The sequence below is a fragment of the Engystomops pustulosus genome, chromosome 5, assembly GCF_040894005.1.
Source record: "Engystomops pustulosus chromosome 5, aEngPut4.maternal, whole genome shotgun sequence".
Classification (NCBI taxonomy): domain Eukaryota; kingdom Metazoa; phylum Chordata; class Amphibia; order Anura; family Leptodactylidae; genus Engystomops; species Engystomops pustulosus.
In genome coordinates, this window is record NC_092415.1 from 205,880,238 (window position 1) to 205,906,347 (window position 26,110).

A 26,110-nucleotide genomic window follows, 5' to 3' on the forward strand; every position below is an offset into this window, starting at 1 on the left:
ACCTATGAAAGCGGGCCCCGCAGTACATATTAGTGTGTGAGAGCTCAGACAGACCACCTATTAACACTAGCAGGGTAAAAAGTGCTTAGCTTTATACTTCAGGCCCTTTCTAGTCCTAGAAATCCCCTTTCAGGCCTTAATGGCACAAATTATAAAAAAAAATAATAAAAAAAAACTCTAAAAAAATAATAATGCTTTCGATTGCGGCTCACAGCCCCACGTGTACTTTGAGCATGTAGCCATGTGATAAATCTTTATAACCGCACTTTCTAGGGAGAAGAGTATTAAAAATCATCCAGCATCCAGACTACACAGGGCTTGGTTGTAGTCTGTCACCATGGAGACATCACCAAGTCTGCAACAGTGTTGCATTACGGAATGCAAGATCGATACATTTACCCAGAGAACGGTTTTATGCCAGGGACGTGCAATTATCGCTGCTGGTCACGTTGTGATAGGCTGAGGGGCTCGGTATAAAGTGCAGGAACACATCCTCGGGGGCGGGGACACTGAGCTAACACTGAGCTGGTGTGTATAAGGGGTCTGCTTTCTGATGGTCCCTGTGGTCAGCCCCCACAATGATCAGCTAGTCCTCTGGGGATCACTCCAAATTACTGGAAAAGCCCTTTCACTTTTCGGAAAATTCCCCGACCTTCCAGGAGCTTCAGTCGTTTGCTGCTGAACGCCAAAAAAACCCGGAAGGCTGAAGAAGGGGGATGAGAAGAAGAAACACTTGATATATGCAGTTGAGGGGGAAAAGTTTAACAGGAAGTAACTGGTGCGCTGTAAAATTATTCCCCACCTTAAGGATCTTCATAGTAAAAGTTGAAATCTGTGCGTCCTACAATTAAGGTAAACTGTGCCCCGTGACGAGGTCCATCCAAAGATGGCTGCATGGGCGATACCTTCAAGAAGAACCTTGGTGGTATCGTACAGGTCTGTATACATTACCATACAGCTCAGGTCGGAGGACCATACACTGTGCACACATTGCACGGACACAACGCACTACATAAATGTAACGAGAATACGTCCTTAATCCGTTTTCCCATGCAGGAACATGTGTCGGTCATGATGTTGAATTATTCCAACCCCCCCCTCCCCCTATAACAAAGCCCTGTTCAGACACGTGGAGACCAAACCTGAAACTTAAAGACCCCTCCTGCCATCTCCACCCCACAACAACCACATAAACCGGGACCAATCCTACCCCCGTATTACCCAGAATTTTATGGAACTTTCTCATCAAGAGAATTTTTTTGGGATAATTTCTGGGTCAAAACTACAGAAACCAAACTGTATATAAAAAAAAAAAATAAAACCTCTTACGCTGTTGATATAACAGGATACACTCAACCACGCGTCGTACGGAAAACAGGATGAGACAAACTTCAGTTACAATGAAATGTCGTGGACAGAGAACATGGTGGCCATAGATGTTTTTGGGATTTTTTTCTCTCCTTTTTCTGGGTGCATTGGTTTATTAAACCAACAGAATGGACAGGGAGGTAACACAAGTTCTATATAACCACTGGATATATACCCCCCCCCCCCCCCATGGCGCCATATTAGGCAGGGTTGCCTAGGACTCATGATTGCCCTCTACAGGTCGTCTGAGCTATGGCGGACGTATATCCACTAGGGTGCGGCCGGGGGCCGGCTGTGCGTATACAAAACCTCTGATCTACGGTGCAATTGGCGTAGTATCACATATAAAACTAGACATGATACAAAAAATAAAAAAAAACAAAAAAAAAAATGGAGGAATTTACCATATTAACAATATTATGGACTAAAAACACAGAGAGCGCAGCAGTGAGATGTCGGCTTGTAGCACGGGGTCCTCGCCAACGTATCAGAATGCTGCAAGCATGTGCAAGAAGAGCGCAACGATGGCGGAGCATGAGCCGGGACCCCCCACCTCCTCCCCCGACGTCACATCTGATCAGACATGGACAAACCTAAGAAGATAAGGATGGAGGGAAAGGAGTCGGCCATGAAGCCGCAGCGGAGGTCAGGCCAGTCTTAGCTCGGACTAGTTGGTGTTAGAGTTTATGCGGCCGGCGGGGAAGAGCGGGGGCGGAGGAGGCAGGAGGTGGGACGGCGGGGGCATGCTGTGCGGGAGCGAGTGGAGGAGGGGCAAGGAGAGCGGATGTTGAGGCAAGGTCGGGGACAGGCCGGGGCTGGACTGACTCGGTGAGTTGCCGCTTTGTGACGATGCTGAGAGACTTGCCACCGTTCCGGGACTCCCGGGAGTGGGGGGGTTGCCGCCTTGGAAGCATTTTTCCCTGTGCGCTTTGAGCATGTTGGAAAATCTGAAGCGCTGGCCGCACACGCTGCAGGGGTACGGCTTCTCTCCGGTGTGCGTCCGGCGGTGCCGCTTCATGTTAGGCCGACTGGTGAAGCTTTTCCCGCAGATCTCGCAGATGAAAGGTTTCTCTCCTGAAATTGGACAAACAAGAAGAGCGCAAAGAATCAGTCACATGACGACTTCAGAGCTGCAATCACTGTTCTGCTAGATTGTCAGGTTATTTTGCACAATGAGGTTATTTTGCACAATGAGGTTATTTTGCATGTTGATAACCTCATTGTGCAATGTGGACAGGACTGCTATAGGCCGAAAACTTCAATTAAAAAAAAAACACAACGCTTACTGTATATAGGCTCGTCTCGAATTCAATTATCTATCCATAAACGTATCAATTTAAGACCACAAAGATATTTTTTTTCCTCTCCTAACGACGCCCCCTCCTTGTGGCACTTCTTAGGAGGCATCTTTGACCTTAAAACTAATAACCTTGTATACTGTGAACTTTTAGGCTCCCCCTAGTGGTGGCTAGAGTAAGCAAGAATATTAGGTCTCACCAGTCCATACAGGGGGTAGCAGCTCTGTATGGATAAGATGGATCCCTGACAATCACTTTATACAAAATCCATCAGCAGTTTTGACCAAATAGACCTGCTGCCCGCGGGTGGAGGAGGATCACAGAGCGGTGGTAAGGCAGATATTAGCAGCAGCATTTACAAGAAAGACCTTTCATTCTAGCGGATACTGGTCTAGTAAGTGCACAGAAGGTGGTCTCTCATCCCGCAGTGCCCTGAGTAATGACCCCTCCACAAGCCCTAATAATGGGATGACATAACAGTACAGGGTATGTCCGTTCACCACCTCCCCCTGGCTCCTTCCCAGAACTATCAGCAGATTTGCAGGACTCACTTTAACCTTGTTAATTTTTTGCACTAAGACATCCAAGAGATGAGAAGAGGAGGTTGTGCAGCATGTCCCCCCTCTATAGGCCAGCCCGGCACCAGCATGTCCCCCTCTATAGGCCAGCCCGGCACCAGCATGTCCCCCTCTATAGGCGAGCCCCCCGCACCAGCATGTCCCCCCTCTATAGGCCAGCCCGGCACCAGCATGTCCCCCTCTATAGGCCAGCCCGGCACCAGCATGTCCCCCTCTATAGGCCAGCCCGGCACCAGCATGTCCCCCTCTATAGGCCAGCCCGGCACCAGCATGTCCCCCTCTATAGGCCAGCCCGGCACCAGCATGTCCCCCTCTATAGGCCAGCCCGGCACCAGCATGTCCCCCTCTATAGGCCAGCCCGGCACCAGCATGTCCCCTTCTATAGGCCAGCCCGGCACCAGCATGTCCCCCTCTATAGGCGAGCCCCCCGCACCAGCATGTCCCCCTCTATAGGCGAGCCCCCCGCACCAGCATGTCCCCCTCTATAGGCGAGCCCCCCGCACCAGCATGTCCCTCTCTATAGGCGAGCCCCCCGCACCAGCATGTCCCCCTCTATAGGCGAGCCCCCCGCACCAGCATGTCCCCCTCTATAGGCGAGCCCCGCACCAGCATGTCCCCCTCTATAGGCGAGCCCCGCACCAGCATGTCCCCCTCTATAGGCGAGCCCCGCACCAGCATGTCCCCCTCTATAGGCGAGCCCCGCACCAGCATGTCCCTCTCTATAGGCGAGCCCCCCGCACCAGCATGTCCCTCTCTATAGGCGAGCCCCCCGCACCAGCATGTCCCCCTCTATAGGCGAGCCCCCCGCACCAGCATGTCCCCCTCTATAGGCCAGCCCCGCACCAGCATATCCCCCTCTATAGGCGAGCCCCGCACCAGCATGTCCCTCTCTATAGGCGAGCCCCGCACCAGCATGTCCCCCTCTATAGGCGAGCCCCCCGCACCAGCATGTCCCCCTCTATAGGCGAGCCCCGCACCAGCATGTCCCCCTCTATAGGCGAGCCCCGCACCAGCATGTCCCCCTCTATAGGCGAGCCCCGCACCAGCATGTCCCCCTCTATAGGCGAGCCCCGCACCAGCATGTCCCCCTCTATAGGCGAGCCCCGCACCAGCATGTCCCCCTCTATAGGCGAGCCCCGCACCAGCATGTCCCCCTCTATAGGCGAGCCCCGCACCAGCATGTCCCCCTCTATAGGCGAGCCCCGCACCAGCATGTCCCCCTCTATAGGCGAGCCCCCCGCACCAGCATGTCCCCCTCTATAGGCGAGCCCCGCACCAGCATGTCCCCCTCTATAGGCGATGTGCAGCTCAGATTCTGCCACCTCTATCCTAGACACCTCCTCCACATTACAGGACGGAGCCGCCATGTAACACAGGAGATGAATGGGGCTTCTATATAAAGGTCAGGCTAATCCCACCCTGGGGCAGCTCCTTGTCCTCATTAGACAGACGCTCGCTCTCTACAGAAGTGTCACAGAAGAGCGAAACCTCCTGCGAGACTGAGGGGAGCACAAGCGGTACATCATATACAACATACATCACTGCAAGGTGCAGCATAAGCAGGACAGGAAGCTTTATCATAGGGACACTGAAGCTTGTAAGAGGCTGCTCCGGGATATACTACTGCAATGCTGGGGTCCTGAGTTCAAGTCCCACGGTCAAAATGTGCAAAGAGTTTGTATGTTCTCTCTGTATTTGTGTGGGTTTCCTCCGGGTCCTCCGGTTTCCTCCCACACTCCAAAACATACTAGTAGGTTGATTAGATTGTGAGCCCCATTATGGACAGGGACTGATCAAGGTCTAATCTATTAAGTTTTAAGGAAATAAATGGCTGACTGTCAAGACCCCTGATGGTCCGGGGCCACCCCCCCTCTCTTACCCGTGTGGGTCTTCATATGTTCATCAAAATACTGTTTCATGTTGAAGTCTTTGCCGCACCACTGGCACATGAACTGCTTGTGCCCGATGTGTATGCTCATGTGCGACCGCAGCTGGTACTTGTACTGGAATCGCTCATGACAGTTCTGGAAGAAAAAATAAATAAATGAGTCATTGGCCTGACTACACAGGATTTGCTTGTAGTCTGTCACCATGGAGACAAAAAGACTGACACGAAATAGGCATAACTCTCCAATAAATACTTTTGGGTAAACAGGATTGCTGGGATACAGTGTAACAGTGTAGTATAATAATCTGCAGTAAGGTCATTAATACCCTGGAGTACTCACCGGAAGGTGCTTTACAGTAAGACTGATGCTACACGATACTGTCAGGACAATCATCAGGCAAGTCATAGGGGTCTCGCTGTGGTTTACCCCACTCCTCAGTGTTGTTAGTAGCAGCAGGACTGTGATATATATATTGACTGAGATTGTAGCATCTCCAAGTGCACTGGGGAGGGTGTCCTCACACTGCTGTGCTCTGTGCAGCCTGCGTTAGGTACTGTCCCCAAAGAGATGTGTAATCAGACCGCTGTGTAAACTGTTAGTAGCAGCAGGATTGTGCACTTGGATGAAGGACTACACACCTTTGCAGGGTTCCAGCGGTCCATGATCAACACACAAAGCTAAAAGCACAGCAGTGTGAGGACTCATCCCCGAGTGCATTTGGAGAAGCTACAATCATGGAATATGAATCCATATATCACAGTCCTGCTGCTACTAATAACATGCACAAAGATACGATTACACATCTCTCCAGGGACAATGCCTAACAATATCTACAGAAAGGACAGGGCACAGCAGTGTGAGGACATGCCGCTAGTCCAATCCTGGAATATAAAGCCATATTTCTCAGTTCTGTTGCCTCTAACGTTATATACAAAGGTCTGATTACACTTCTCTTCAGGGACAAAACATAAACACTGGCTGCACAGAGCACAGCAGTGTGAGGACATAACCCCAGGATGCTTGAGAGGGCTACAACCCTGGAATATAAATCCATATATCACAGTCCTGCTGCTACTAAACAACATACGTAAAGGTCTGATTACACATATCTCCAGGGAAAACACATACTACTGTGTAAGTTCACGCCTGCTGACAGGTTCCCTTTGCAGCTCCATCAATGGCCGCCTGACTACAGGGTGAAGTATAACTGTGTCCTTCCCATTACTGGACCTGGTCCTGCCATTGACTAACCTCTCCAGGGACTGAGTGTTCCCACCAGTAACTGGGGGATCCAATAAAACCCAAACTTCATAATAAGTTCTGGCTGCTAAGTGTCAGCTCTTCAGGCGTCTCACCTCACATTTAAAGGGTTTCTCCCCGGAGTGCTGCAGTGAGTGGACCTTCAGGGACATGCTGCGCTTGAACGATTTCCCGCAGGTCTCACAGGTGAAGGGCATGTCCTTAGTGTGCGCTGCGGAGGGACAGGACACCATTTATATACATGTGTCACACACAAACCCACATCTTAACCCCATCATGACCGAGGGTCACTGCTACCGGAACGTCCCGGTCAGTTTTTTGCATTTCAGTTCTGATAACTTTATTAACCCTTTCACGACTACATGCGTCCCACCTGCACATGCCCCGTGCACATAGGACGTTAATGCACGTCATGACAGTGTATGAAGGCTTCACAGGACCAGCCATAGCCGCTTAGGGTTGCAGTAAGTAATTTAGATTTTTATTTACAGTTTTCGATGTTCGATTGTAACTTTTAGAGTGGAAATCTCCGGTTCTGTGAAGCGTTCATACATAACGTGACACCAGAACTGTGTTTCTAGGTGCCAGGGCTCAGGAGATTGTGTTTCTAGGTGCCAGGGCTCAGGAGATTGTGTTTCTAGGTGCCAGGGCTCAGGAGATTGTGTTTCTAGGTGCCAGGGCTCAGGAGATTGTGTTTCTAGGTGCCAGGGCTCAGGAGATTGTGTTTCTAGGTGCCAGGGCTCAGGAGATTGTGTTTCTAGGTGCCAGGGCTCAGGAGATTGTGTTTCTAGGTGCCAGGGCTCAGGAGATTGTGTTTCTAGGTGCCAGGGCTCAGGAGATTGTGTTTCTAGGTGCCAGGGCTCAGGAGATTGTGTTTCTAGGTGCCAGGGCTCAGGAGATTGTGTTTCTAGGTGCCAGGGCTCAGGAGATTGTGTTTCTAGGTGCCAGGGCTCAGGAGATTGTGTTTCTAGGTGCCAGGGCTCAGGAGATTGTGTTTCTAGGTGCCAGGGCTCAGGAGATTGTGTTTCTAGGTGCCAGGGCTCAGGAGATTGTGTTTCTAGGTGCCAGGGCTCAGGAGATACAGGCGTTTGAAATGCTGAAAGCAGAATGTAGAAGAGTTTGCAGGATTGTAGAAGTACATGCACCCCCTGCACCAAGGGGGATGGGATGAGGCTGTACATATATAGAACACATTTTGGTAAAAGTTTATTCAGTCTTACTGCTTATTTAAAAAAAAAAAAAAAAAAATTAAATCGGAACAAATGACAAAAACTCTTTTTTTCACCTTCATGGTCATTTATCGGGTAAGTTTATAAAGAAAAACAACATGTAATTAATAAAATTATCCAATCAAGATAACCTCTTACGCTCAGCACCGGTTCAGAGTGAATGTATGAACAGGTCACATGGGGTTGAGCCCCCGTGATACAAAGGTTGGGTTTGCTGCATATTGCAGCAAACACCCACTGCTAATACCCGCGATTGGTGCATGGTGTTAACCCCATGATTGCTGCCAGCAGCATTTAAAAGACGGCGGTGCGTGGACGTTGCCATCTTTGTTGAAATCATGGCTCCCCAAGAAGTCATCAGGGAGCGGCGATCGGTTGCCATGGCAGCTTTGGGTCTTACAAAGACTGTATGGCATCTGCAGATTCGTTACAATGGGGCAGATTTACTTACTCGATCCATTCGCGATCCAGAGGCGCGTTCTCTGCGGTGGATTCGGGTCCGGCCGGGATTCATCAAGGTAGTTCCTCCGACGTCCACCAGGTGGCGCTGCTGCGCTGAAGTTCGCCCAGGCCCGCCGGAGTGCACTGAAGTTCCCCGGCCTATACCTGGTGCAGGTAAGCGCGAGTCCTGCGACACTTTTTTTTTTTTTTAAATGCAGCGGTTTTTCCGAATCCGTCGGGTTTTCGTTCGGCCACGCCCCCCGATTTCCGTGGCGTGCATGCCGGCGCCGATGCGCCACAATCCGATCGCGTGCGCCAAAATACCGGGGCAATTCAGGGGAAATCGGCGCAAATCGGAAATATTCGGGTAACACGTCGGGAAAACGCGAATCGGGGCCTTAGTAAATGACCCCCAATGTGCCTTTGTATCTATGTAATGAATCCAACGTAAAAAACGCTGCAATACAGTGCTATACCAGTATATAGTAGGAAGGATCAGACCTTCGAGGGTTAATGTACCCTAGTGGGTCTTAAAAAAAAAAAAAAAAAAAAAAAAAAAAAAAAATAGTAAAAAGATATATTGGGTAAGTAAAAAATTTAAAAAAAAAAAAATTTTTTACAAAAAAAAGTCACCCCCCCTTCCCCTAGAACTGATATAAAACGTAATAAACAGTATGCAGCGATGGAAATCGGGGGGGGGGGGGGGGGGGGGTTGCGTGGCCGAACGAAAACCCGACGTATTCGGAAAAACTGCGGCATAAAAAAAAAAAAAAAGGGGTTGCGGTACTCGCGTTTACCTTCACTAGGTATAGGCCGGTGAACTTCAGGGCATTGCGGCGGTCCTCGTGGAACTTCAGCGCAGCAGCGCCACCTGGTGGACGTCGGAGGAACTACCTTAGTGAATCCACCGCAGAGAACGCGCCGCTGGATCGCGAATGGACCGGGTAAGTAAATCTGCCCCATTTTTTTCCATGCACATTGTTTTTAATATGTGAAAATGTATTAAAACACAATAAAACCTAGAATAGTACCGAACCAAAGAATAAAGTAGACGCATCACTCGAAGCGCACAGCGACGGCCGTAAAAACTGAGCCCACAACAAAGTGACGAAAAAGGGTTTTTTTCACTAATTTTACCACATTTGGAATTTTTTTTCCCGCTTCCCAGTACGAGGCAGAGAATAATAAATAACGTCACTGAGAAGTAAAATATGTTACACGGAAAATAAGCCGTCACATCTGTGTATACAGGAAAGGGGAAAAAATTCACACAATTTGCCCCAGGATTTTGGCGCACGCGATCGGATTGTGGTGCATCGGCGCTGGCATGCACGTGACGGAAATCGGGGGGGCGTGGCCGAACGAAAACCCGACCGATTTGGGGAACTTCAGCGCAGCAGCGCCACCTGGTGGACGGCGGAGGAACTACCTTAGTGAATCGCCGGAAGCCCCGAATCCACCGCACAGAACGCGCCGCTGGATCACGAATGGACCGGGTGAGTAAATCTGCCCCAGTAACTCTTTACTTCCCGTCCCATTGACTTCAATGTTTATTTTTTTAGTAATCAGTAATATTGAATAAACAAACATTTGTTAAAAATATGTCATCAATCCGTCTGCCCTCGCCAGATCCAGCTACATATGCAGAGGGTGCATGTACTTCTACTACTCCATGTCCATCCTACCTTCAGCTGAACGGGACACGGCCACACTTCATATAAGCTAGATCATCTGCGCCGTGGCACCTAGAAACAGTTCTGGTGTCATTTTAAAGAGGACATTTACATTTTCTAGGTGCAACAGAACCGAAATATTGTATGCGTGACTAACTTTAAAGGGGTTTTTCCCCCAATATCTAAAATTAGGCCCAATCCATGGGATTGGGCTTAACTTGCTGATCAATGGGGGTCATGGTCCTGAGACCCCCCACAGAATGCAAAAACAAGGGTCCGAGCGACCCCTCATCGCTCCTCAGACTAATGGAGCAGACGGCCACGCATTATCGGAGAGCGGCAATTTCCATCAGCTCCATAGAGATTAATGGAGCAGGACGGTCATGCGGGGACTAAAATTTAGTTCGTGGGAAAACCCCTTTAACAGTGAATATCTCCGCTTCTGCGTCACCTAAAAACACAATCCTGATGTGAAATTAAAAGACATCTAGCACCAGGATGAAGGATTGTAAACCAAGCACTGACATACTAGTGTGTACCCCTTCTTTCTTCCTTGGTTTTAAAGAAAATGCTTTCAAAATTATGCAAATGTGCCTAAGGGGCTCCAGTCTCCAGCCACTCAGGCTCATTCACATAACTTTTTTGGGGGGGAAATTACGGGCATAAGAAAATAAAAGAAGAGCGGTCAGTGCTTGGTTTACAATCCTTCATCCAGGTGGTAGATTTCCTTTAAAGGGAGATTTTCTTCTTTAATACCTTGACAACAGGTGGCGCATCTGTGTGGTCAAGGTTGTATGAGGTGGGCTCACAGCCTCAGCCTCATCCATACATTATCCACCTGTATAAGTAATCAGACCCCCTAGGGTTCATGTACCATAAGGGGCTTAAAAAAAACTGCTAAAAAAAAAAAAAGTTCGTTGAAATCACAAATAAAAAAAAACATGTTAGGCATTAGTTATTCCCGGGTGGCGAACTAGCGTCCAAATGTCCTAATCTGCCCTTTTTTCCGCGCCATTTCACAACAGGAACGGAAAGGTTCGCTCGTCCCCCATTTCATTTTGAGAACCGTGAGTTATTGGCAAAGACTACTTTTTTTTTCTTTTTTTTTTTTGCACAAAAAGGTTTTAAAATTTTGAAGCAAAAATTTTTTTCAGACAATTTTAAAAAAAAATCTATTAAAAACATAATAAAACCTAAAAAAAAAAAAAAAGTGGAATCCTCGTGATTATACTGACCCGAAGAACAAGGTGGAGGTGTCATTAGGAGGCCACATTGAAAGCCATAAAAACAAAGACCACCAGAAAATGGTGCAAATGCTGTTTTTTTATCAATTTAACCCGCATTTGGAATTTTTTTTCAACTTCCCTCGAAACTGTACCGTCACACTTCTGCAAATATAATAACCGTGCCGCGTAATCCTGCCCCCAATATTATTCATAACATGACAAATAGAACGGACATTCCAGAACCTTCTGTATCTGCTGCAGTTTCCGCTCTATTGTCATGTGACATGGCATTTAAGGGGGCGGTGCCAACACTGCGGCCAATCATAGGAGTCAGCTTTAAATGGATATAAACAGATCACCGATGAGTCCGGTGATTGGCTGAAATACTGGCCTGCCCTTGAATGACACATCACAAGACAGGACAGTGATTGCCGAAATTGGGGGCGGGGTTTTAAGAATTTTTTTTTTTTTTAAAGGTGATGTATAAGGAGTCTATTTTTAAGGGTCACATGACTAGATCTGATACCCGATATTCCATACTGTTGTTCGTTAGTTTAATATGAAGTTTAAGGAATTGTTGCACCCAAATTTGAGCGGTTTCCTAAATTTTTCTGTTCCAGCCTCTGAGCCATGAGACAAAATGCTGACCCCGGGGTCACAGGACAAATGTCACGCAGGGGGTCATGCAAGGGTGCGGGCAGAGGGGACCCCACTCACCGACCAGGTGCTTCCGCACGTGCGCCATGGTGTAGAATTTCTTCTCGCAGATGTCGCAGGAGAACTTCTTCTCGGCGTAGCCGTGGACGATCTTGTTGTGCTCGTGGAGAGACCAGAGCTTCTTAAAGGTCTTCCCGCAGGTTAAACACTGAAAGACACCGGGAGAAGGTCACATGCACAAGTATAAGAAAGCAAACAGATCCAAAAGGAAAAAAAAGTGTTATGTATTGTCCCTGGAGAGATGTGTAATCAGACCTCACACTGCTGTGCTCTGTGCTCTCTGCAGCCAGTGTTATGTATTGTCCCTGGAGAGATGTGTAATCAGACCTCACACTGCTGTGCTCTGTGCTCTCTGCAGCCAGTGTTATGTACTGTCCCTGGAGAGATGTGTAATCAGACCTCACACTGCTGTGCTCTGTGCTCTCTGCAGCCAGTATAATGTATCGTCCCTGGAGAGATGTGCAATCAGACCTCACACTGCTGTGTTCTGTGCTCTCTGCAGTCAGTGTTATGTATTGTCCCTGGAGAGATGTGTAATCAGACCTCACACTGCTGTGCTCTGTGCTCTCTGCAGCCAGTGTTATGTATTGTCCCTGGAGAGATGTGTAATCAGACCTCACACTCCTGTGCTCTGTGCTCTCTGCAGCCAGTGTTATGTATTGTCCCTGGAGAGATGTGTAATCAGACCTCACACTGCTGTGCTCTGTGCTCTCTGCAGCCAGTGTTATGTATAGACCCTGGAGAGATGTGTAATCAGACCTCACACTGCTTTGCTCTGTGCTCTGTGCAGCCAGTGTTATGTATTGTCCCTGGAGAGATGTGTAATCAGACCTCACACTGCTGTGCTCTGTGCTCTCTGCAGCCAGTGTTATGTATTGTCCCTGGAGAGATGTGTAATCAGACCTCACACTGCTGTGCTCTGTGCACTCTGCAGCCAGTATTATGTATTGTCCCTGGAGAGATGTGTAGTCAGACCTCACACTGCTGTGCTCTGTGCTCCCTGCAGCCAGTGTTATGTATTGTCCCTGGAGAGATGTGTAGTCAGACCTCACACTGCTGTGCTCTGTGCTCCCTGCAGTCAGTGTTATGTATTGTCCCTGGAGAGATGTGTAGTCAGACCTCACACTGCTGTGCTCTGTGCTCCCTGCAGCCAGTGTTATGTATTGTCCCTGGAGAGTTGTGTAATCAGACCTCACACTGCTGTGCTCTGTTCTATCTGCAGCCAGTGTTATGTATTGTCCCAAGAGAGATGTGTAATCAGACCTCACACTGCTGTGCTCTGTGCTCTCTGCAGCCAGTGTTATGTATTGTCCCTGGAGAGATGTGTAATCAGACCTCACACTGCTGTGCTCTGTGCTCTCTGCAGCCAGTGTTATGTATTGTCCCTGGAGAGATGTGTAATCAGACCTCACACTGCTGTGCTCTGTGCTCTCTGCAGCCAGTGTTATGTATTGTCCCTGGAGAGATGTGTAATCAGACCTCACACTGCTGTGCTCCCTGCAGCCAGTGTTATGTATTGTCCCTGGAGAGTTGTGTAATCAGACCTCACACTGCTGTGCTCTGTTCTATCTGCAGCCAGTGTTATGTATTGTCCCTGGAGAGATGTGTAATCAGACCTCACACTGCTGTGCTCTGTGCTCTCTGCAGCCAGTGTTATGTATTGTCCCTGGAGAGATGTGTAATCATACCTCAGTACATAACACTGGCTGCAGAGAGCACAGAGCACAGCAGTGTGAGGTCTGATTACACATCTCTCCAGGGACAATACATAACACTGGCTGCAGAGAGCACAGAGCACTCATGGCAGAACATTCATAATTATCTTGCTGTCAGGGATGATGGGGGTGGTAGTTCTGAAAAAACGTTCAGGGGTCACCTTCCAAACTTAGTATCTGAATGTTATTAGTATGATACAGGAGATACATTACAGACTTGTTGGGAAGCCCCAGTGCAGATAAAGACCCAATTTACTTTCTCCATCTCCAGTCCTGTAACTCCCAGAAATCACAAGAGATTCTCATCTTTAATACGACACCAGGAGCATGTTTTTAGGTGCTACAGAACCAAATAGAGGAGTCTGAATTGACAGTTTCCCTGCAGCCTCCAAACATGACTCATCTCATCATCTCAGGTAAAATATGACTCTTCTCTGCCCATTTTCACGGGTCTTTGGAGATTTTCTTTTATAGGTAAATGCCTGAGATTTAGCATGAATGAGAAAATTCTAGAAAGGACATTTCGTCCCCAACCCGAGGGGGGTAGTAGTCCAATGTCACCAGATTATTTTATCTGACTCTTGGGAGTCTCAGTGGTTCGACCCTCAGATAGCGAACAAGTTTATTATTACGTACATTCTAGGGAAGGGAGGGGCCATTTAATTATTTTTTTTTGGTTAGGCGCCCAAGGGGACCTGATTGCTCATACAATACACAGTATATTGCTAGAAAACACTTGGTCTTCTCCAGGAGGGGGCAGTGTTATACAGGACAGCAGACACTCGCTCTGTATGGAGGAGACACAGGGTCACATGTCACAATGTAAAAGGAGTTGTCATGGATGAGAGGAGAAGGGGTGCAGGTGAAATTTGGCATCATGGGAACATACAGTAGGTGAAAGGGCAATCCATATCTTTTGAACTATAATACGCAAGAATCTTCCTAAATATTGCCTTATAGTCAGAAGGTCCGGAGGATCCAGCAGTGCCAGTCCCCCCTGACCCAGTCCTGGAGATTAGGGGATCACCAGATCTCTGAGCAGAGTAAGAGAGGGACAAGGACCTAGAGCGCGGTCAGAAGCAGGCGACTGATTATGTGCTTCCTGTATCATTAAGAGGTCCTTAAAACCTTCCCTGCTGCTGTGAGAGTATGCAGGCAACAGAGCTGTGGTGTGCGTGTGAGAGTATGCACGCAGCAGAGCTGTGGTGTGCGTGTGAGAGTATGCAGGCAGCAGAGCTGTGGTGTGCGTGTGAGAGTATGCAGGCAGCAGAGCTGTGGTGTGCGTGTGAGAGTATGCAGGCAGCAGAGCTGTGGTGTGCGTGTGAGAGTATGCAGGCAGCAGAGCTGTGGTGTGCGTGTGAGAGTATGCAGGCAGCAGAGCTGTGGTGTGCGTGTGAGAGTATGCAGGCAGCAGAGCTGTGGTGTGCGTGTGAGAGTATGCAGGCAGCAGAGCTGTGGTGTGCGTGTGAGAGTATGCAGGCAGCAGAGCTGTGGTGTGCGTGTGAGAGTATGCAGGCAGCAGAGCTGTGGTGTGTGAGAGTATGCAGGCAGCAGAGCTGTGGTGTGTGAGAGTATGCAGGCAGCAGAGCTGTGTGCGAGTAAACAGATGAAGCAGAGCTGTGTATGTGTGTGACCAACAAGGAATTTTTAGTGGGTGTCATTTTTCCTTTTTTTTTTTTTTTTTATGATCAGTACATCTTCTAGTCCAAAAAAAAATGGCAAGTTGTTACGAGGTCTCAAATTTGTGTGGGGTGATAAATTTATGCCCGATGAGCAGACCGCAGACCCCAAATCTAATAAGAACAGGACAACAAACTAACAACGGAATAAAACAAATCTACAATTAGCATTGTATCATTTATTTTGGTCTGTGTATTTGTTATATTTGGTATAAAAGACAAAAATATATATTTATAAAAAATGTAAAAATTAAAATAATAGATGTGTCTGGGCCCCAGATTTTGTGTTCCGTGCTCCAGGCCTGATCACCGGGAGCCATATGGAAGCAGATGGGTGTACGAGGACGTTTCATGGGACATTAGCGCTTCCTACACGCAGGATGATGCTGCTCAATGAGGCAGCGAGCCGGACAGCAGATTGTGACCCGCAGCAGAAAGTCATCTGTACGCGGCGCCCCCTACATGTCCTTGAAGGAATCGCAGCCTGGAGAACGCGACTTGCCAGAGGACGGAATGCCCAGACAACGAGCTGAACATATAGGGGCAGATTTACTTACCCGGTCCATTCGCGATCCAGCGGCGCGTTCTCTGCGGTGGATTCGGGTCCGGCCGCGAATCATTAAGGCAGTTCCTCCGACGTCCACCAGGTTGCGCTGCTGGGCTGAAGTTCCCCGGAACGCCCTGGAGTTCACCGAGCCGGGCTGAGTGAAGGTAAGTGCAAGCTCCGCAACAGATTTTTTTTTTTCAAATGCGCCGGTTTTTCCGAATCCATTGGGTTTTCGTTCGGCCACAACCCCGATTTCCGTCACGTGCATGCCAGCGCCGATGCGCCAAAATCCCGGGGCAATTTAGGGGAAATCGGCGCAAATCGGAAATATTCGGGTAACACGTCGGGAAAACGCGAATCGGGCCCTTAGTAAATGACCCCCATACAGTCAGACATGGACTGAGAGCAAGTCCTAACACTGCTGTGCTCTCTCTGCAGGCAGTGTTAGGTAGTGTCCCTGCAGAGATGTGTAATCAGACCTTTTTTTTGTCTGTTGTTAGTAGCAGCAGGACTGTAATATATTGGTTCATATTCCAGGATTGTAGCTTTTCTAAGATCATTGGGAGCGTGTCCGCACACTGATGTGCTCTGTTCTCTCTGCAGAAATTAAAAAGAATTTTTTTACTCCCCAGTGAGGCAATAAGAGTCTCCCGGAGAACATTTTCATAGGTTTTTATTTATTTATACAGGTTGTCCAGTGTAACTGGTGCATCGACAACAGACCCAAATAAGCAAGGAAATATCTTGATCAGATTGGTACTGGTTCTGAGGAGACCCAGCAGCTCTGGTTAACTTGTTCGGCACTGCTGCTTCTAGTTACTACCACTGGATCACACTGGGTGATCATGTGACCCCCGGGGTCTATAGAGGCTTCGGCACTGCTGCCTGTAGTTACTACATTGCACTGGATCACACTGGGTGATCATGTGACCCCCGGGGTCTATAGAGGCTTCGGCACTGCTGCCTGTAGTTACTACATTGCACTGGATCACACTGGGTGATCATGTGACCCCCGGGGTCTATAGAGGCTTCGGCACTGCTGCCTGTAGTTACTACATTGCACTGGATCACACTGGGTGATCATGTGACCCCCGGGTCTATAGAGGCTTCGGCACTGCTGCCTGTAGTTACTACATTGCACTGGATCACACTGGGTGATCATGTGACCCCCGGGGTCTATAGAGGCTTCGGCACTGCTGCCTGTAGTTACTACATTGCACTGGATCACACTGGGTGATCATGTGACCCCCCGGGTCTATAGAGGCTTCGGCACTGCTGCCTGTAGTTACTACATTGCACTGGATCACACTGGGTGATCATGTGACCCCGGGGTCTATAGAGGCTTCAGCACTGCTGCCTGTATTTACTACATTGCACTGGATCACACTGGGTGATCATGTGACCCCCGGGGTCTATAGAGGCTTCGGCACTGCTGCCTGTAGTTACTACATTGCACTGGATCACACTGGGTGATCATGTGATCCCCGGGTCTATAGAGGCTTCGGCACTGCTGCCTGTAGTTACTACATTGCACTGGATCACACTGGGTGATCATGTGACCCCCGGGGTCTATAGAGGCTTCGGCACTGCTGCCTGTAGTTACTACATTGCACTGGATCACACTGGGTGATCATGTGACCCCCCGGGTCTATAGAGGCTTCGGCACTGCTGCCTGTAGTTACTACATTGCACTGGATCACACTGGGTGATCATGTGACCCCCGGGGTCTATAGAGGCTTCGGCACTGCTGCCTGTAGTTACTACATTGCACTGGATCACACTGGGTGATCATGTGATCCCCGGGTCTATAGAGGCTTCAGCACTGCTGCCTGTAGTTACTACATTGCACTGGATCACACTGGGTGATCATGTGACCCCCCGGGTCTATAGAGGCTTCGGCACTGCTGCCTGTAGTTACTACATTGCACTGGATCACACTGGGTGATCATGTGACCCCCGGGTCTATAGAGGCTTCAGCACTGCTGCCTGTAGTTACTACATTGCACTGGATCACACTGGGTGATCATGTGACCCCCGGGGTCTATAGAGGCTTCGGCACTGCTGCCTGTAGTTACTACATTGCACTGGATCACACTGGGTGATCATGTGACCCCCGGGGTCTATAGAGGCTTCGGCACTGCTGCCTGTAGTTACTACATTGCACTGGATCACACTGGGTGATCATGTGACCCCCGGGGTCTATAGAGGCTTCGGCACTGCTGCCTGTAGTTACTACATTGCACTGGATCACACTGGGTGATCATGTGACCCCCGGGGTCTATAGAGGCTTCGGCACTGCTGCCTGTAGTTACTACATTGCACTGGATCACACTGGGTGATCATGTGACCCCCGGGGGCTATAGAGGCTTCGGCACTGCTGCCTGTAGTTACTACATTGCACTGGATCACACTGGGTGATCATGTGACCCCCGGGGGCAATAGAGGCTTCAGCACTGCTGCTTCTAGTTACTACCACTGGATCACACTGGGTGATCATGTGACCCCCGGGGTCTATAGAGGCTTCAGCACTGCTGCCTGTAGTTACTACATTGCACTGGATCACACTGGGTGATCATGTGACCCCCCGGGTCTATAGAGGCTTCGGCACTGCTGCCTGTAGTTACTACATTGCACTGGATCACACTGGGTGATCATGTGACCCCCGGGGTCTATAGAGGCTTCGGCACTGCTGCCTGTAGTTACTACATTGCACTGGATCACACTGGGTGACCATGTGACCCCCGGGGTCTATAGAGGCTTCAGCACTGCTGCCTGTAGTTACTACATTGCACTGGATCACACTGGGTGATCATGTGACCCCCCGGGTCTATAGAGGCTTCGGCACTGCTGCCTGTAGTTACTACATTGCACTGGATCACACTGGGTGATCATGTGACCCCCGGGTCTATAGAGGCTTCAGCACTGCTGCCTGTAGTTACTACATTGCGCTGGATCACACTGGGTGATCATGTGACCCCGGGTCTATAGAGGCTTCGGCACTGCTGCTTCTAGTTACTACCACTGGATCACACTGGGTGATCATGTGACCCCCGGGGTCTATAGAGGCTTCAGCACTGCTGCCTGTAGTTACTACATTGCACTGGATCACACTGGGTGATCATGTGATCCCCGGGTCTATAGAGGCTTCAGCACTGCTGCCTGTAGTTACTACATTGCACTGGATCACACTGGGTGATCATGTGACCCCGGGTCTATAGAGGCTTCAGCACTGCTGCCTGTAGTTACTACATTGCACTGGATCACACTGGGTGATCATGTGATCCCCGGGTCTATAGAGGCTTCAGCACTGCTGCCTGTAGTTACTACATTGCACTGGATCACACTGGGTGATCATGTGACCCCCGGGTCTATAGAGGCTTCGGCACTGCTGCCTGTAGTTACTACATTGCACTGGATCACACTGGGTGATCATGTGACCCCGGGTCTATAGAGGCTTCAGCACTGCTGCCTGTAGTTACTACATTGCACTGGATCACACTGGGTGATCATGTGATCCCCGGGTCTATAGAGGCTTCAGCACTGCTGCCTGTAGTTACTACATTGCACTGGATCACACTGGGTGATCATGTGACCCCCGGGTCTATAGAGGCTTCGGCACTGCTGCCTGTAGTTACTACATTGCACTGGATCACACTGGGTGATCATGTGACCCCCGGGTCTATAGAGGCTTCAGCACTGCTGCCTGTAGTTACTACATTGCACTGGATCACACTGGGTGATCATGTGACCCCCGGGTCTATAGAGGCTTCGGCACTGCTGCCTGTAGTTACTACATTGCACTGGATCACACTGGGTGATCATGTGACCCCCGGGGTCTATAGAGGCTTCGGCACTGCTGCCTGTAGTTACTACATTGCACTGGATCACACTGGGTGATCATGTGACCCCCCGGGTCTATAGAGGCTTCGGCACTGCTGCCTGTAGTTACTACATTGCACTGGATCACACTGGGTGATCATGTGACCCCCGGGGTCTATAGAGGCTTCGGCACTGCTGCCTGTAGTTACTACATTGCACTGGATCACACTGGGTGATCATGTGATCCCCGGGTCTATAGAGGCTTCAGCACTGCTGCCTGTAGTTACTACATTGCACTGGATCACACTGGGTGATCATGTGACCCCCGGGGGCTATAGAGGCTTCAGCACTGCTGCTTCTAGTTACTACCACTGGATCACACTGGGTGATCATGTGACCCCCGGGGTCTATAGAGGCTTCAGCACTGCTGCCTGTAGTTACTACATTGCACTGGATCACACTGGGTGATCATGTGACCCCCGGGGTCTATAGAGGCTTCGGCACTGCTGCCTGTAGTTACTACATTGCACTGGATCACACTGGGTGATCATGTGACCCCCCGGGTCTATAGAGGCTTCGGCACTGCTGCCTGTAGTTACTACATTGCACTGGATCACACTGGGTGATCATGTGACCCCGGGTCTATAGAGGCTTCGGCACTGCTGCCTGTAGTTACTACATTGCACTGGATCACACTGGGTGATCATGTGACCCCCGGGGGCTATAGAGGCTTCAGCACTGCTGCTTCTAGTTACTACCACTGGATCACACTGGGTGATCATGTGACCCCCGGGGTCTATAGAGGCTTCAGCACTGCTGCCTGTAGTTACTACATTGCACTGGATCACACTGGGTGATCATGTGATCCCCGGGTCTATAGAGGCTTCAGCACTGCTGCCTGTAGTTACTACATTGCACTGGATCACACTGGGTGATCATGTGACCCCGGGTCTATAGAGGCTTCAGCACTGCTGCCTGTAGTTACTACATTGCACTGGATCACACTGGGTGATCATGTGATCCCCGGGTCTATAGAGGCTTCAGCACTGCTGCCTGTAGTTACTACATTGCACTGGATCACACTGGGTGATCATGTGACCCCCGGGTCTATAGAGGCTTCGGCACTGCTGCCTGTAGTTACTACATTGCACTGGATCACACTGGGTGATCATGTGACCCCCCGGGTCTATAGAGGCTTCGGCACTGCTGCCTGTAGTTACTACATTGCACTGGATCACACTGGGTGATCATGTGACCCCCGGGGTCTATAGAGGCTTCGGCACTGCTGCCTGTAGTTACTACATTGCACTGGATCACACTGGGTGATCATGTGACCCCCGGGGTCTATAGAGGCTTCGGCACTGCTGCCTGTAGTTACTACATTGCACTGGATCACACTGGGTGATCATGTGACCCCCGGGGTCTATAGAGGCTTCAGCACTGCTGCCTGTAGTTACTACATTGCACTGGATCACACTGGGTGATCATGTGACCCCGGGGTCTATAGAGGCTTCAGCACTGCTGCCTGTAGTTACTACATTGCACTGGATCACACTGGGTGATCATGTGACCCCCGGGTCTATAGAGGCTTCGGCACTGCTGCCTGTAGTTACATTGCACTGGATCACACTGGGTGATCATGTGACCCCCGGGTCTATAGAGGCTTCGGCACTGCTGCCTGTAGTTACTACATTGCACTGGATCACACTGGGTGATCATGTGACCCCGGGTCTATAGAGGCTTCAGCACTGCTGCCTGTAGTTACTACATTGCACTGGATCACACTGGGTGATCATGTGACCCCGGGGTCTATAGAGGCTTCAGCACTGCTGCCTGTAGTTACTACATTGCACTGGATCACACTGGGTGATCATGTGACCCCCGGGTCTATAGAGGCTTCGGCACTGCTGCCTGTAGTTACTACATTGCACTGGATCACACTGGGTGATCATGTGACCCCCGGGTCTATAGAGGCTTCGGCACTGCTTACTTTCATAAAATCAAGTTCTCACGGAATACAAAAAAAATGGATACATATTTCTGGATCTAAACTTCTTCAAGAGCAATAGGGGGCAGGGAAGGAGGGGTGTCCACTGCTGTGCTCCGTACAGACAGAGTATTAGGTATTGTCCCTGGAGAGATGAGTAATCAGACCTTTGTGTATATTGTTAGTAACAGCAGAACTGTGACAAATATTGCTGCTCCACAGCTTCTTCCCTACGAGTGACTGCTCTAATAATCAACCACAACCAAGCTACAACTTTTATTCAAAGCAAAGGGGGAGGAGCTTCATGCACAGAGCCAAGAGCAAAGCAGTGTGTGGACATGACTCCAAAAGCTGGAATATTTATCACAGTGCTGCTGCTACTAACAAAATACACAAATGTCTCATTACTCTTCTCTCCAGGGATAATACAGAACACTGGCTGCAGAAAGCACAGAGCACAGCAGTGTGAGGACACGTCCCCAGTGCACTTACAGAAGCTACAATCCTGGAATAGAAATCTATATCACAGTCCTGCTGCTACTAACTACATACACAAAGGTCTGACTACACATCTCTCCAGGGACAATGCCCAATGCTGGCTGAGTGCTTTTACATCATGGATGCTCAGGTTGGACAGATCTTGTACAATGTCGGCACAACAGGTATAATGCTACCACCTTACCTTGCACCTGTGTGATTTCATACCTGACCTAAAGCATGATGTTTGGCCCAGAGCGGAGCGCGGGACTTACTTGTATATTCTTTTCACAGTCTGTCTGGTGGTGAAGCATCAGCTCGCTCTCCAAGAGGAACCTCTTGCCACATTTATCACAGATCCTCATGCGGCTGTGGGTGACGTTCATGTGCTTCTCCAGGTACCACCTATTATTAAATACTCGAGGGCATTTCTTACACGGGAAGTGCTGCTTCTCGTCAAATTTGGCCTTTTGCCCCAAAGCGTCTTGTCCTTTTTTCTTGCGCCTGGCACCACCTGCCCCTTTCGCCTCTTTCCTCAGGTTGGCGGATTCGTTACCGCTTGGCGATTTGCTCCCATCTTCCGGGGAGTTTTCATCTTTGGCCGTCTCTGCTAAATCATCATTGTCCTTTTCTTCCTCCTCCTCCTCCTCTTCTTCTTCCTCTTCCTCCTCCTGGGGTTCTCCCATATCCTCCTCTTCACTTGGCAAGATGTCATCATCTTCATCCTCCAACATGTCAAGGAAGTCCTCCTCTTCTTCCAGGCCGCCTTCTTCTTCCTCGTTCTCGTCGTCTCCATCTTCTTCCGACCCCCGATCATCCCCGTCGGATCGGTCTAGAAGAGTCACCGACTCGGTCGCGCCCCCTTTCCCCTCAGTCCCTTTAGAAACATTTAGTGTCTGGTTATTTAGGTTGACCTCTACGATGATCTGCTCCCGGTTATAGGACTCTTGGTTCTCCATGTCCTCTTCCGAGTCGGCCCCTTCGATTTTACAGATGCGGGCCGTGCTCCTCTCCTCGTCTTTGAAATACTGCTTGGGCGACGTGTCGTTGGGCATGTGTCCTTTAGTCACATTGTCCTCTACTCGGACGGAGTAGGGATCGTTTCCTTCCCGGGCATAGATTTTGGTGGGAGGTGCGTCCACCTCTTGTTTTATCTCCCTATAGAACTGAGGCTGCATGACGCCGCTGCTCTCATTCCTATTGTCCTCCGTGTCCAGGATATCATTGGCCATGGACAGGTTCAGCGAGCGGCTGTGAATCAGCTCCTGACACGACGTTACGATTTCATTCATCTGTAAGACGGCCGCTGCGTTCAGCACATCCTGGACGTTGCAGCCGTTGACTAATAGCTTGGAGGTGTAGATGAAGTTGAGGATCTGCTGGAAACCTCGGGAGGTCAAGGCTTCCAGGGAAAGTTCCACCCGTTGGAGCTGCTTGTTTTGGGTGAAGAGCGAATGGAAGAATTGGCTGTAGGCGGCGAGGACGCCCTTGTGAGCGGGGAAGGTGCTCTTCTGCTGGACCAGCACAATATCCACATCGCAGAGGTCCGGTTGGAATAGGCGCTGCTCGTTGAGTCTGTCCATTAAGCAGGTGAAGTGCAGGGCCACATCTTCCACTAGAGAGTACTCCGTGGAGGGGTAGTCCGTCGTCTTCTCAACTATCAACTGCGGAAAGAAGAGAGAGAAAGGACAAATCAATAGAGGTGACAAAAAACCACACCAGGTAGTTAAAATAGGTTCTAAACGTCGCTACTAAAAAGTAGAAACTTAAAGGGGATGTTCACAACTGGTCCAGTGGTAGGGTAGAGAGACCACAATCATGAAGCAGGGAAAATACCCAGCACTTTAAAACACCCTTAAAGGGGTTGTATGTAGGTGGAAAAACATGGCCGCTTTCATCCAAAAACAGCACCACACCTGTAGAGAAATGTACATGCGTCATTGTCCCACCGTGACTTAGGGACGGGATCTCTTTAGAGCAGACACTAGATTCTGCAATTCTCAGCTTCGCCGTCTTTGTAATTCATTGATAAAAAAAAATCTCATCTGTAAATCACAAGACAAAGCACCCGGGAGGACGAACATGCAATAAGCTTCATCACAAGTCACCCGGCACATGGTTACAACTTGTGCGGCTCAGGTTGTGTATCCCAGGGATGAGGCCTTCATCTGCAGATACATGTGTGATCACCAGGATCTCACAGAACAGCGACTTGGCTTCTCACAACAAAGTCAGGCAGATGTTCAGTCCCGGGATACAGACACTTAATGCAGGGAGTCAGGCCTGACACCCACAGAGCCTTGTTATCCTAACCAGAGGATGACCTCCATGTAGCCCGGGAATTATCAGCTCATCCCATCTCCAGCCCAAGAGCAGAGGAGAAGCAAGGAAGAGGTCCTGCACGGCACTGAGCACCAGGTCATAGACACAAGATAACTCCACCAGCAGAATAGTGAGCAACTCCGGATCAGTACAGGATAAGTAATGTCATGTCATGTATGTACACAGTGACTGCACCAGCAGCAGAATAGTGAGTGCAGCTCTGGTGTATAATACAGGATGTAACTCAGGATCAGTACAGGATAAGTAATGTCATGTATGTACACAGTGACTGCACCAGCAGCAGAATAGTGAGTGCAGCTCTGGAGTATAATACAGGATGTAACTCAGGATCAGTACAGGATAAGTAATGTCATGTATGTACACAGTGACTGCACCAGCAGCAGAATAGTGAGTGCAGCTCTGGAGTATGATACAGGATGTAACTCAGGATCAGTACAGGATAAGTAATGTCATGTATGTACAGTGACTGCACCAGCAGCAGAATAGTGAGTGCAGCTCTGGGATATAATACAGGATGTAACTCAGGATCAGTACAGGATAAGTAATGTCATGTATGTACAGTGACTGCACCAGCAGCAGAATAGTGAGTGCAGCTCTGGAGTATAATACAGGATGTAACTCAGGATCAGTACAGGATAAGTAATGTCATGTATGTACACAGTGACTGCACCAGCAGCAGAATAGTGAGTGCAGCTCTGGAGTATGATACAGGATGTAACTCAGGATCAGTACAGGATAAGTAATGTCATGTATGTACACAGTGACTGCACCAGCAGCAGAATAGTGAGTGCAGCTCTGGGGTATAATACAGGATGTAACTCAGGATCAGTACAGGATAAGTAATGTCATGTATGTACACAGTGACTGCACCAGCAGCAGAATAGTGAGTGCAGCTCTGGGGTATAATACAGGAGGTAACTCAGGATCAGTACAGGATAAGTAATGTCATGTATGTACACAGCGACTGCACCAGCAGCAGAATAGTGAGTGCAGCTCTGGGGTATAATACAGGATGTAACTCAGGATCAGTACAGGATAAGTAATGTCATGTATGTACACAGTGACTGCACCAGCAGCAGAATAGTGAGTGCAGCTCTGGGGTATAATACAGGAGGTAACTCAGGATCAGTACAGGATAAGTAATGTCATGTATGTACACAGTGACTGCACCAGCAGCAGCATAGTGAGTGCAGCTCTGGAGTATAATACAGGATGTAACTCAGGATCAGTACAGGATAAGTAATGTCATGTATGTACACAGTGACTGCACCAGCAGCAGCATAGTGAGTGCAGCTCTGGAGTATAATACAGGATGTAACTCAGGATCAGTACAGGATAAGTAATGTCATGTATGTACACAGTGACTGCACCAGCAGCAGCATAGTGAGTGCAGCTCTGGAGTATAATACAGGATGTGTATGTATAATTCTGTTTTATTATACTACAATGCTAGGACATGTGTACCATGTGGGGAGTACAGAGGAATGAATTAAAACAAATATGAATCAGAACCATTTTACTATTTAACCCTATAAATATCCCTAATAAAATAAAACTTTCCGTGTCCCTCCCCTCGTGGCTTCCTTACATATCCCTCTGTAGGCGTCTGCTTTATTAGTCGTCTGATTTAGAGCGCGCTCATCACACACAGTTCACAGATTTCATTTTGCTATTAAACAAGCCATTTGCTTTTATTACCGCAGAGAACAAAGCTCCCCCTCCGTCCTCCAGCACTCCATCTCCCAGCACCGCTCTAATTAGACGCCTCGGTCATCGGGTCACCAGTGTAAGAGGAGAGCATTCATCAAAAGTTACACTAGAGGACAGCAGTTCATAGAGAAGACCAGGGAGGGAGCGACTGCTC

General features: G+C 49.2%; 2 protein-coding genes across 2 annotated transcripts in view; both read right to left on the minus strand.

The window, feature by feature from the left end:
- RPS23 (ribosomal protein S23) overlaps positions 1-26,110 on the minus strand; it is a 415,955-nt gene that overhangs the window by 173,100 nt on the left and 216,745 nt on the right. The window lies entirely within an intron of this gene.
- Positions 1,160-26,110, minus strand: part of ZBTB47 (zinc finger and BTB domain containing 47) — a 32,933-nt gene continuing 7,982 nt past the window's right edge. The window contains exons 2-6 of the mRNA XM_072154423.1: positions 22,179-23,567; positions 11,680-11,827; positions 6,489-6,604; positions 5,124-5,268; positions 1,160-2,442 (exon numbers count right to left, since the gene is read on the minus strand). Coding sequence (XP_072010524.1) covers positions 2,036-2,442; positions 5,124-5,268; positions 6,489-6,604; positions 11,680-11,827; positions 22,179-23,567 — 2,205 coding nt within the window. The 3' untranslated portion in view covers positions 1,160-2,035. The remainder of the gene's footprint in view (positions 2,443-5,123; positions 5,269-6,488; positions 6,605-11,679; positions 11,828-22,178; positions 23,568-26,110) is intronic.